Below are 12,367 nucleotides of genomic sequence, written 5' to 3'. Positions count from 1 at the left end.
ACTTACCCGATTCCCCACTCCTTCCCACCCCTAGACCAGTTCCTTCAATGTCTGCACCCCACACACTCCAGTGGTCTGGGATCATGACATAATCATAATCATAGCCCTGCTCTGGATGTGAGGACATTGAGGGACAGTCCACTGTCAGATCCGGGGGGGAGAGCCGCCTGCCAGGGGAGCGGAGGATCAGGTAAGTAAAACTGTTACTTCTCTCCTCTGGACAAAATGAACTATTGGGGCTGTGCCCACACTGCAGGGATTATTTCTAATTTACCCAACTTTAACATGATTGAAAACAACTTTATAATGAAATTATGTATTATAGCTTATATCAGATTTTAATGATTGGGTTTACATCTACTTTGATAAAGTCTTGCAAACCTGCCTTAGAAGACTAGTGATTGCTTGGCTTTCTTTTTATAAAGCTTGCCGGTTTAATGCAGAGGTGTCCTCTAAGATATTCTGATTGCATTCTGCTGCAGCTGAATGTAGGTTTAATGTCATGAATGTGAGCATCAAAGAGGCTTGTGACCCACCTCTGTGCACTCATGGAAGTTCCTGTACAGTTCGATGAGACTTTCCCGCGATGCCTTCGTGGTAGGGGACAGAGAAAAGGCATGCTTCATGTTACTGGCTCCGACTCGCAGCCTCCACTGAACGCAGTACGTCTCGTACAGCTCCTCGATCTGAAAGGCACACAAATCATGGAGACTGGTCACCACAAAATTGTGAAGGAAGGATCAGAAATGAGCAGAGCTCCACCATCCTCACTATACAGATGGGCAGTCACCTACTAGCTTTTATTACCAGCAGTGGTCGGCACATCCTTTCATAAGTTCTGGTTCTTTTGTTGCCCGTTTAGAGATTTGAGCAACCACCTTGGGGTATTCCCAATATCGAAAGAGGGGGACAACACCTAACAGATACATCAGCTGTGCTGATCCAAGAACCCAACTGCAAAGTTCTCACCAACTTAGGAGAAAGGAAACAATTAGACTGGGGGGGAGCCAACCTCGGCACTCTAGCTGTTGTGGAATTACAAAATCCAGGAGGCATTGTAAGACTATGAAAGCCACAGGCAGGGCAGCTGACAAGGCAGTACCACCGGCCCTCCTGTACCGGGCCCAGGCCCCATCAGTTCAAAAGGGGGGCCCCGGCGTGGAGCAGGAGGGCTGTCTGTACTGACTTATTGCCGATACTTGTGACTCTTGTGGATCCCCCTGCAGCGCTGCCGACTTCTACTCTTCTTTCTCCCTCCGGTTGCGCTGCAGGGGGATTGGTATGTGGATCTGTGCCCCCCTCCACACACCGCATTGGATCTCCCTGTGTGCCCCCCTCCTCTGCTGTGCTTCCGGCTTCCCTCCTCTCCTCTTCCACCGGCAGCTGCTGTGGGCACACAGGGGGATCGGTTTCAGGGAGAAGAGTGGGGAGGAGATCTGTAAATATGTCATATTTACTGGCCCCTTCCTTTCCTGAATGAACACAGCCAGTGATCAATACCGATCACTCCTGTTTCAAGTGACCGGACCAGAGCGCCTTGAGAACAGGCAAGTATGAACATCTTCCTTCTATAGGGTAGTTAGTATAGTTGCTGGAAGGTGGGTAGAAGCAGATTTAAGCCCAGACTTCGACATTATCAATTTAACCACTTTATTACCAGGCCATAGCCGAAGTGTAGCCCCATCAGTGCAGCCTCAGTGTACATCAGTGCAGCCTCAGTGTACATCAGTGCAGCCTCAGTGTACATCAGTGCAGCCTCACCAGTGCCCATCAGTGAAGAAAAATTACTTATTTACAAAATGTTATAACTAAAATAAAAATATTTTTTTTTTTCATTTGTTTAGCAAAAACTCAAAAACCCCAGTGGTGATTAAAGCAGAGCTCCACCCAACAGGAGAAGCTCCGCTTGTTTGCTTCCTCCCCACCTCTGCTGCCACATTTGGCACCTTTCAGGAGGTGGAGTGGATACCTGTCAAAAAAAGGGTACCTGCTCCCACTTCTGGGTAAGATGGCCGCAATCGTTGTGCAGCGATCTATGCAATTTCCGGCCTCTCCTCCTTGCTGCCTTTTGGGAGACACACAGTTCCCAGAAGACAACGGGACCGTTCAGAAAGCGCAGCGCAACTTGCGCATGCGCAGTAGGAAAGTAGGCTGTGAATCTACAAGGCTTTCCCTTAGTGAAGATGCCGGCGCCTGCACCCGGAGCCGATGGACAGATCGGCTTCGGGGGCCGACATCGCGGGATTCCTGGACAGGTAAGTGTCCTTATATTGAAAGTCAGCCGCTACAGTATTTGTAGCAGCTGACTTAATTTTTCTTCCCCCAGCTGGAACTCCACTTTAGATATCACCAAAAAAAAAAGCTCTATCTGTCTAAAGAAAAAAAAATGATAACATTTTCATTTGGTTACAGTGTTCCATGACCGCGCAATTGTCATTCAAAATGCAACAGCGCTAAAAGATAAAAATTGGCCTGGGCAGAAAGGGGGTGAACGTCCCCAGCATTGAAGTGGTTAACTGTCCAATCACAGGCTAGGGGGTGGGGAGGTGACTAAGTTGTGTTGTTGAGAAAGGTCAGGTGACTAGGTTTGCTGGCTAAGGCCCCTTTCACACTGGGGTGGTTTGCAGGCGTTATTGCGCTAAAAATACCGCCTGCAAACCGCCCCTAAACAGCCTCCGCTGTTTGTTCAGTGTGAAAGCCCGAGGGCTTACACACTGAAGCGGTGCGCTGGCAGGAGAAGAAAAAATCTCCTGCAAGCCGCATCTTTGGAGCGGTGAAGGAGCGGTGTATTCACCGCTCCTAAACCGCTCCTGCCCATTGAAATCAATGGGACAGCGCAGCTATACCGCAGTAATACCGCGGCTATAGCCGCGCTATACGAGGGGTTTTAACCCTTTTTCGGCCGCCAGCGGGGGGTTAAAACCGCACCGCTAGCGGCCGAATACCGCGGTAAAACAGCGCTAAAAATAGCGCTGTTTTACTGCCGACGCCCCCTACCGCCCCAGTGTGAAAGGGGCCTTAGGGAGAGACCAGACCTATAAGTGTTACTTAACTGCAGGAGAGAAAAATCAGGTCAGGGCTGTGCTGTGTGAGAGCTGCGCAAACCTCAGGACTGGATAGATTAAAAAAAAATACAAATCCTTTGGCAGTTTAAACACCCCCTATATGAATGTCACTGCTGTATTTAGCTGTTTATGTGGAGCCCAGCTTTAAAGAGGAACTGCAGTCTGCTCACATAATTTGCATTAAAAACATCTTTGCCATTCTGAAGCTTCCCTCCAACCACTTTGCATATTATTTTATATACACTGTGATTCTGTACTTGCCAAATATGCTGCAGAAATCTCCCTCCACCGAGTCTGGCTGCATCCATTATAACTGTGGGCAGCTGAAACTGCTTCCTGTTCACTTCCTGGATTTACACAGATGCACACCTTCAGCTCTGCATTGCTTATTGGCCCTCTTATGACTCCCCCCCCCCCGGCAAATGCTCACAAGAGTGAGAGAGAGAGAGCTGTGCATGATGTCATAAGCCTAGGCAAATGACCAGACAAGAAACAGGAAGTGGGCTGTATAAGGTATTTACTGGCAGAAAAAAAAATATTTACTATCCAAAGTTAAAACAACAACAAGGGCAGAAGATTTAATAGATGGAAAGAAGAAAAAATGACTGAAGGTCCGCTTTAAGTTTTCACAGTTCAGAACGCTGTCCTATCGGCATTCAGAACACATTTGACGTAACGATCTAATAATTCTCGTGTTTACTGAATGTTCGCACACAGATAACATGGAGATAATCCCCGATGGGAAACAAACTCTTATTTTCTTTTAAGTTTTAGAACAAAAAGTTTCCCAATTCCTGGCAGCCTGACGTCTCAACTATTCTGGAATTTGGTCCAGAGGGAAATATAAAATTCTGACGTGACTCATCTTGGGCTGCAGCGTCAGGTACCAGACACACACAATGGGATAACGAACCTCGTTGTTTTCTCTTGAAGCTAAATTAGGATTACTGGAAAGAGGTTCTGGATGAAGCCGGCAGAGTAATGAACAAGATGGGCTTGTTTAAGAAGGTGGAGCGATGGCGGATCAGAGAGACGACTGGTAAGAATTCATCTCCACTCACTTACATTTTCCATCTTCTGCCTCCAAGCAGCCCTTTTCTGTTGCCATCCTGATTTGATTTGAAGTTTTAGCTGGTTTGTAGGGGATGACAGTACCAGTCAAGACACAAATGTGAGACCTGCTCTTTGAAAATGCAGGTTTGGATGTCAGCCTTGCTTAAAGTGGTTGAAAACCCTTTCCATTTACCCAGGGAAGTGACTGGCCTTAGGTGACAGACAGAGATGAAACAAATCCTCCTATGTAAGTTGTACCTGTTTATCTGCCGACTTCTCTTCTGTACATCCGTTCAAAGTGTTGAGAGTTCAGAAAAAAGGGGGCGGAGAGCTGAAGTTACACTCTGCAGAGCTCAGTGAGGAGAACTCTGAGAGCTGATTGGAGGGAAGCGACGCACACCCCTTTTCACATAGCACACAGTTACAGAGCTGAGGCTGTCAATCAGCTGGAGGTCCCTTCCCTTGTCACCAATTTTCTCTTGGTGTCAGGAAAACTTGTCAGAAGAGACTCATACTGATAGCAGAGGAAGGAGGCAGCAGAAAGAAATGACACTAATGCCGCGTACACACAGGCGGACTTTTCGACGGACTTTCGAATGAACGGATTTGCCTACACACGATCAACCAAAGTCGGACGGATTCGTACGTGATGACATATGACCGGACTAAGGAAGTTGATAGCCAGTAGCCAATAGCTGCTCTAGCGTCGGTTTTAGTCCGTCGGACTAGCATACAGACGAGCGGATTTTTCGACTGGACTCGAGTCCGTCGGAAAGATTTGAAACATGTTTTTTTTCTAGGTCCATCGAACTTTTGGTAAAAAAAAGTCCGCTGGAGCCCACACACGATCGAATTGTCCAATGGAGTCCGGTCCGTCAGACCAAGTCTGCCGGAAAGTCCGCTCGCGTGTACGCGGCATTAGTGCTCTGGATAGAGACAAGTACACACTATAGAGGGATATCATATGTTGTTTCTGAGGTTTACAACCACTTTAAAGTCCATTTAGCTTATACTCATGTTCTCCATGCTACCCTGTCCCTGAATGCCCGAGTTATAGGTCCTGTAGAAAATACATTTTGAAAAAGTATTGGGACTTTGGTAAAAATCCACAAACAGAGCCTTTATTTTCAGAAGAACAACGCATAAGATCCACACAAAACGGCCAACGTGTTTCAGCCATTAGGCCTTCAAGTGTTACTGATGTCTTCTTCGGTGATTGCTAACTTCAAGGAGCATCGGCCAGCTATAGTATATACTGTATACAGTTACACTGATCAAAGCTGCATCAATGTAACTACATTATGTATAAAATATCCTTGCCTTGAATTCTTCTTTAAATGTTTAAATGAATCACAAGCTTACTTTAAAGGGGTTGTAAAGGTAATTTTTTTTTTTTTTTTAAATAACAAACATGTTATACTTACCTTCACTGTGCAGCTCATTCTGCACAGAGTGGCCCCGAACCTGCTCTTCTGGGGTCCCTCGGCGGCTGTTTCAGTTCCTCCCCGCAAGAACTAACCACCTTAATGCGAGCTCCCTCGCCTGGTGGTTAGTTCTTGCGGGCGCGCTCCCGTGATACAGCCGGCGGCTATAGCCGCTCACTGTATCACTCGGCCCCGCCCCCCCGGCGCGCCGCATCATTGGATGTGATTGACAGCAGCGCGAGCCAATGGCTGCGCTGCTTTCAATCCATTCACTGTAGTCAATCAGCGGCCAGGCTGAGCGGCTTAATGGATGTTGGGAGCGAGCGGCTGACTTTCGAGGTGTCAGGTAAGTAAAACGGGGGGGCTGGGGGCGGCGGTATTGTCGGAAGTTTTTTCACCTTAATGCATAGAATGCATTAAGGTGAAAAAATTTTTACCTTTACAACCCCTTTAATGTGATAGTAATTAGACAGTAGTATGTTGTACAAGCTCTCATCCTTATCTAAAAAATATATAATTAAAGATTATGAGGAACATGGGGGGCACCACTGCACACAGCAACCTTGCTAGCATGCCAATCCCGTGACTTTAACGCCTTCCCTGATCTAAAACAAGCAAACCCAAGAAGTCTGTGCTGCCTACCTGTTCTGGGCTGGTGACTGACAAAGCATTAAAGCCATAGGAACAATGGGACAGATACAAGTCACTTTCAGATGATCAGCGATGGCGGCCTTTGTACTACTCTACTGACATGCTTCTCTCATACTATTTATAAGTCTGTATAAATAAATCCCATCAATAGTATCTTTTTTTCAGGAAAACTCCACCTTTTCTCAATAAAAAGCCATCCTTAGAAAGGTATCCATTCAGGGTCAGGTCCTTTCATGTGCAGTTATCGCCCAAATCGTCCTGCCAAGACCTCCTGCTCTCCAGCTCCCTTGTTATGTCCTCCCATGCTCACCTCCAGGACTTCTCTAGAGCCACTCCCATCCTCTGAAACTCCCTGCTCCAGTATGTCCGGTCAGCCCCTACCCTGTCCGCCTTCAGGCAATCCTTGAAAACTCACTTATTCAGGGAAGCCCACCCCACCACCACCTAAGAACCATACCCGAGTCACCTACATCAGATCATCCCCCCCCTGCAGCTATTACCTTTTGTACCACCTTCCCTCCTCCCTTTAGATTGTAAGCTCTATAAGCAGGGCCCTCCTATTCCTTCTGTATTCAAATGTGTTGTAGTTTTACTGCCCCCCTTTATATTGTAAAGCGCTGCATAAACTGTTGCCGCTATACATTTTTTTACTATTATACATCCTGTATAATAATAATGAGGGCCTTCCAATATGGTATTTTTGTAATTTGGTGTTACGTATTCCTGTTTTACATGACTGAACTCCAGTTAGTGATTTTTCCCCAGACAAAGATGATGTCATCAGTCTGCTGCAGACAGGAGGAAGCCTTTCCTTAGGTAGCTATTTGTATCTGATGTGCGTAGGTCCTCTGGATATAGCAATGTTTGAACGTTTTTCATCATATGTTATTGTAATATAATGTCAGATGAATTTATTTTATCTTTGACAGTGAGACCTGTTCCTTCCAACTACCCCCAAGTGTGTCCTGACGAAGCAAAACAGCGAAACGCGTTGACACACAGGGGCTCACTGCCGTTTATTTGGTGTCAACTCTCTTGTTTACACTAGATACTTATTACTATCATATGCCTACAGTAGGTTTTTAATTCTTTTTGACTTGACCTGTTTGATATGAATTATTGATAATAAAATATATTTTTGTACTATATCATTGTCCATCTTGCCTGTAAAGTCCAAATTAGGGCCCTGTGGCCCTTTACCCTTTCTCTCCTCCAATCAAGTTTATACGGATGTGGCTTTAGGAGTGTTATTTCAATTTTTGCGAAGCCTTTCCTTAGTCTCTCCTCCCCCAGTGATCAAACTGTATATTGTAACTTTGTAGCAAGTCACAAGATGAGAGGCTGCATCAGTGACTGATTGGTGTCAGAAATTTGTGAACACAACCAAGAACTCCACAAGAACCAGGATTTACATGGCTGTGTCATCTCTGAGCCAGCATCGCAGTCCAGGAAGTGGATGGTGACCCTGAATGATGCCTGAACAAAGATGGTGCTGTCTTTCTGAAGGGGAAAGCAGATGAAGGTGTTGTCAGTCGGAATACTATGAACTCTCTGAGAGATAATAAATACCTGCAAGTTTAACAAATTGCATCATGCTGCATTTACCATGAGACATACAGTATCTCACAAACGTGAGTACACCCCTCACATTTTTGTAAATATTTTATTATATCTTTTCATGTGACAACACTGAAGACACTTTTCTACAATGTAAAGTAGTGAGTGTACAGCTTGTATAACAGTGTAAATTTGCTGTCCCCTCAAAATAACTCAACACACAGCCATTAATGTTTAAACCACTGGCAACAAAAGTGAGTACACCCCTAAGTGAAAATATCCAAATTGGGCCCAATTAACCATTTTCCCTTCCCAGTGTCATGTGATTTGCTAGTGTTACAAGGTCTCAGGTGTGAATGAGGAGCAGGTGTGTTACATTTGGTGTTATTGCTCTTACTCTCTCATACTGGTCACTGGAAGTTCAACATGGCACCTCAGGGCAAAGAACTCTCTGAGAATCTGAAAAAAAGAATTGCTGCTCTACATAAAGAGGACCTAGGCTATAAGACGTTTGCCAAGACCCTGAAACTGAGCTGCAGCACGTTGGCCAAGATCATACAGAGGTTTAACAGGACAGGTTCCACTAAGAACAGGCCTCGCCATAGTCGACCCAAGGAGGTGAGTGCACATGCTCAGCGTCATATCCAGAGGTTGTCTTTGGGAAATAGACGTGTGAGTGCTGCCAGCATTGCTGCAGAGGTTGAAGGGTGGGGGGTCAGTCAGTGCTCAGACCATACGCCGCACACTGCATCAAACTAGTCTGCATGGCTGTCATCCGAGAAGGAAGCTTCTTCTAAAGATGATGCACAAGAAGGCCCGCAAACAGTTTGCTGAAGACAAGCAGACTAAGGACATGGATTACTGGAACCATGTCCTGTGGTCTGATGAGACCAAGATAGTGTCAGATGGTGTCAAGCGTGGCGGCAACCAGGTGAGGAGTACAAAGACAAGTGTGTCTTGCCTACAGTTAGGCATGGTGGTGGGAGTGTCATGGTCTGGAGCTACAGATCTTTGAGGAAACCATAAATGCCAACATGTACTGTAACATACTAAAGCAGAGCATGATCCCTTCTATTCAGAGACTGGGCTGCAGGGCAGTATTGCAACATAATAACGACCCCAAACACACCTCCAAGATGACTACTGCCTTGCTAAAGAAGCTGAGGGTAAAGGTGATGGACTGGCCAAGCATATCTCCAGACCTTAACCCTATTGAGCATCTGTGGGACCATCCTCAAATGGAAGGTGGAGAAGCGCAAGGTCTCTAACATCCACCAGCTCCGTGATGTCGTCATGGAGGAGTGGAAGAGGACTCCAGTGGTAACCTGTAAAGCTCTGGTGAACTCCATGCCCAAGAGGGTTAAGGCAGTGCTGGAAAATAATGGTGGCCACACAAAAAATTGACACTTTGGGCCCTTTTTAGACATTTTCACTTAGGGGTGTACTCACTTTTGTTGCCAGCGGTTTAGACATTAATGGCTGTGTGTTGAGTTATTTTGAGGGGACAGCAAATTTACACTGTTATAAAAGCTGTACACTCACTACTTTACATTGTAGCAAAGTGTCATTTCTTCAGTGTTGTCACATGAAAAGATAGAATAAAATATTTACAAAAATGTGAGGGGTGTACTTTTATGAGATACTGTATGACAGATCCACTTTAAGTCATCTCTCTGTGAATACAGCATGCTTTAATGTGAGAGTATTTTCCTTGTCTCTGTTCAGCATCCTCAGAACTTGTCATTTGGAACAATGAACCTTCTGATGGTCATTTCTGGAGCTCAGGAATGCGGTAGAGGGGTCATTATCTTACTGACGACCTTCAAATTACAGGCTGAGGATAGAGCCATTTCCTGAAAATGCTAAAAATTCCACCCAGGCAAATAGCCAGCAAGGATTTCTCCCTAATGACAGAAGACGAATCAGGAGAGGGAAACCGGCCGATCAGTTTGTAACATGTCATGTTGATAACTGGTTTTGAGGAGACAGCATCCCATGCAACGAAGTTCACTGAGAGACCATGGGCCTTAATTTGGCTGTGACCAGCGACGAGGAACCATTCTTAGGTCTTGTCAATGGTTCTTAAGGAGAAGCGGCCAAGTTCTAAAAATATTCTGCCATTAAGTAGGACTCTATGAATGCTGCGATTTATCTCTGCGTAACAGAAGGATGCTGTGTATCAGCTTGTGTATAACTTAAGGTTAAGGAGGTCACAGCTGAAGCTGAACGGCTTTTGGCGTTAAACTTCCACTAGCTGGAAACAATTAAATCTGGGCTGGCGATGGTTCAAATTCAAGGCCAGCCAAATGAAGAGATTGGGGGGGTGTCGCAATCTTCATGGATGATCGGTTGGCATCCATCAAAGTTTTACCGCATGCTTGTAAATTTCTGCATCATGTTGACTGCTTATTAAGCTAAATGTTATTTCTTCATGCAAAATATCATACTCAAGATAATTCTTACATGTCCATATATTTAATGCATAGTTAATGAAACGGTCAGAAGTGTGGAATCCCCGTCAGGGTTGTTTCTGACAAGAGATTCACCGATCCTATGTGTCCTAGTGATCACTGTCTCCAGGACAGAAAGTAATGGCAAATCAAATATTTTAGAGTTGTAACTCAAACTGGAAGCGAGGGGAAATCTTCCAATGGAAAGCAGCACAATCAGCTGGCCTCCAGTTAAGAGGAAACACAATTAGACAACCTCTAGTTGGAGGGAACATGATCAAACAGGGATCTAGTTGGAAGGAACATGATCGGACGGCCATCAGTCAGAGGGAACACAATCAGACAGGCTACAGTCCGGGGTACTACAACAGGGTGGCCTCCAGTTGGAGGAAACACAATCAGCTGGTCTTCAGTTAAGTGGCAACACAATTAGACAACCTCCAGTTGGAGGGAACATGATCAAACAGGGCTCTAGATGGAAGGAACATGATCGGACAACCATCAGTTGGAGGGAAAATGATCAAACAGGGCTCTAGATGGAAGGAACATGATCGGACAACCATCAGTTGGAGGGAACATGATCAGACAGCCTATAGTCGAGGGAAACACAACAGGGTGGCCTCCAACTGGAGGAAACACAATCAGATGGCCTCCAGTTAAGGGGAACATGATCAGATGGGTCACCAGTTGAACAAAACACAATTGGACAGCCTCCAGTTGCAGGGAATATGATTAGAAGCCCTCCAGTTGGGGATAACATAACAGGGTGGCCTCCCGTTGTAGGAAACACAATCAGACAGCCTCCAGTTTGGGGTAACATGACCAAATGGCCTCCAGTTGGAGGGAACATGATCAGACGAGCCTTCAGGACATACAATTAGAAGCCCACCAGTTGATGGGAACATGAGTGGACTGCCTCCAGTTGCAAGGAACACAACCTGACAGCCTCTTGTTGGAGGGCATACAATTAGACAGCCTCAAGTTGCAGGGCATACAATAAGAAGCCCTCCAGTTGATGGGAACATGAGTAGACTGCTTCCAGTTGATGGGAACACAATTTAAAAGCCTCCAGTTGGAGGGAATGCAATTAGATGGCCTCCAGGTGCAGGGCATAGGATTCGAAGGCCTCCAGTTGATGGAAGCATGAGCAGACTGCCTTCAGTTGCAAGGAATAGAACCTGACAGCCTCCAGTTGGAGGAAATACAATAAGACAACCTCTGGTTCTAGGGAACATGATTTAATGGGCCTCCAGTTGGTGAAATACTTTGGAGTGGCCACCTTCCTCCCCTTGCAAAGGGTGAGATCTGCAGCCACACAAATGTCACTTTCTTTTACAGTTTAGAGAAGTAAAGAAAATATGTGATTGGCTCTTTCAGCTGATACATCATATGACATTAGTGGAAGACTCAGCACACCGACTCCTGTCAGCTCCCGCCACTCTGCTGACCGCAGCTATTTAACAAAATGGAAGAAATGTGTGACAGGAATTCATTAGTCACGGCACATGTATGTGAGGAATGTGTGAGCGAGAGAAAATGACATCTGTCCTCCAGATGTGACAACGACCATGTGTCTGGATGCAGATTGACACGCCTGTCTGCCTTACTAAAGAGGACCTGTAACCCATGCACAAAAATGACCCAGCCAATATTCTGGACAAGATAGCCAGATCCCCTAGGAACAAGTGACCACACTGCAGCAGGAGACATAAAGCACCAACTTCCTAGATCCCTAAATTTACCTGGTGCAAAAGGCTTTTTTCCTATCACTTTTTTATTTTTTGGGGCAGAACAGGTATATGTAGAGATCATGAATTCACTTACTTTGCTAATGTGGAATTCCAGCTTCCGGATGTGTCTTTCCATTAATCGAATTTCCTTTAAAAAAAAAGACAAACAATTAATAGAACCAGGAGTTCATAAATGGGGAATGGCAAGGTAAACACGAGAAGGTGAGACTTACTTTATCCAGATCATAAAAAAAACCCTGCAATAAAAGAGAGGTAAAGTCAGCATGAACTATGCAGACAGATACATACAAAATACACCTATGATTTTCCCGTGTCCCTGCAGAGCACCCTACATACAACATTGGAACCCCTTTCCTTGTGTGATTTGAAACATTTAGGGGATCAATGTCCTACCGCACAAACTCCATAGAAATTTA

The 12,367-nt window shown here is 45.5% G+C and overlaps 1 protein-coding gene across 3 annotated transcripts in view; it reads right to left on the bottom strand.

Annotated features, from left to right (window-relative positions):
- RIPOR3 (RIPOR family member 3) overlaps positions 1 to 12,367 on the bottom strand; it is a 194,614-nt gene that overhangs the window by 81,892 nt on the left and 100,355 nt on the right. For all 3 annotated transcript variants that reach the window (XM_073607263.1, XM_073607261.1, XM_073607262.1), the window contains exons 5-7: positions 12,164 to 12,187; positions 12,025 to 12,078; positions 537 to 686 (exon numbers count right to left, since the gene is read on the bottom strand). In XM_073607263.1, coding sequence (XP_073463364.1) covers positions 537 to 686; positions 12,025 to 12,078; positions 12,164 to 12,187 — 228 coding nt within the window. The remainder of the gene's footprint in view (positions 1 to 536; positions 687 to 12,024; positions 12,079 to 12,163; positions 12,188 to 12,367) is intronic.

The sequence above is a fragment of the Aquarana catesbeiana genome, linkage group LG12, assembly GCF_042186555.1.
Source record: "Aquarana catesbeiana isolate 2022-GZ linkage group LG12, ASM4218655v1, whole genome shotgun sequence".
Lineage (NCBI taxonomy): Eukaryota > Metazoa > Chordata > Amphibia > Anura > Ranidae > Aquarana > Aquarana catesbeiana.
Note: the sequence above shows the minus strand (reverse complement) of the source record. Positions and strands in the feature narration are given on the sequence as shown.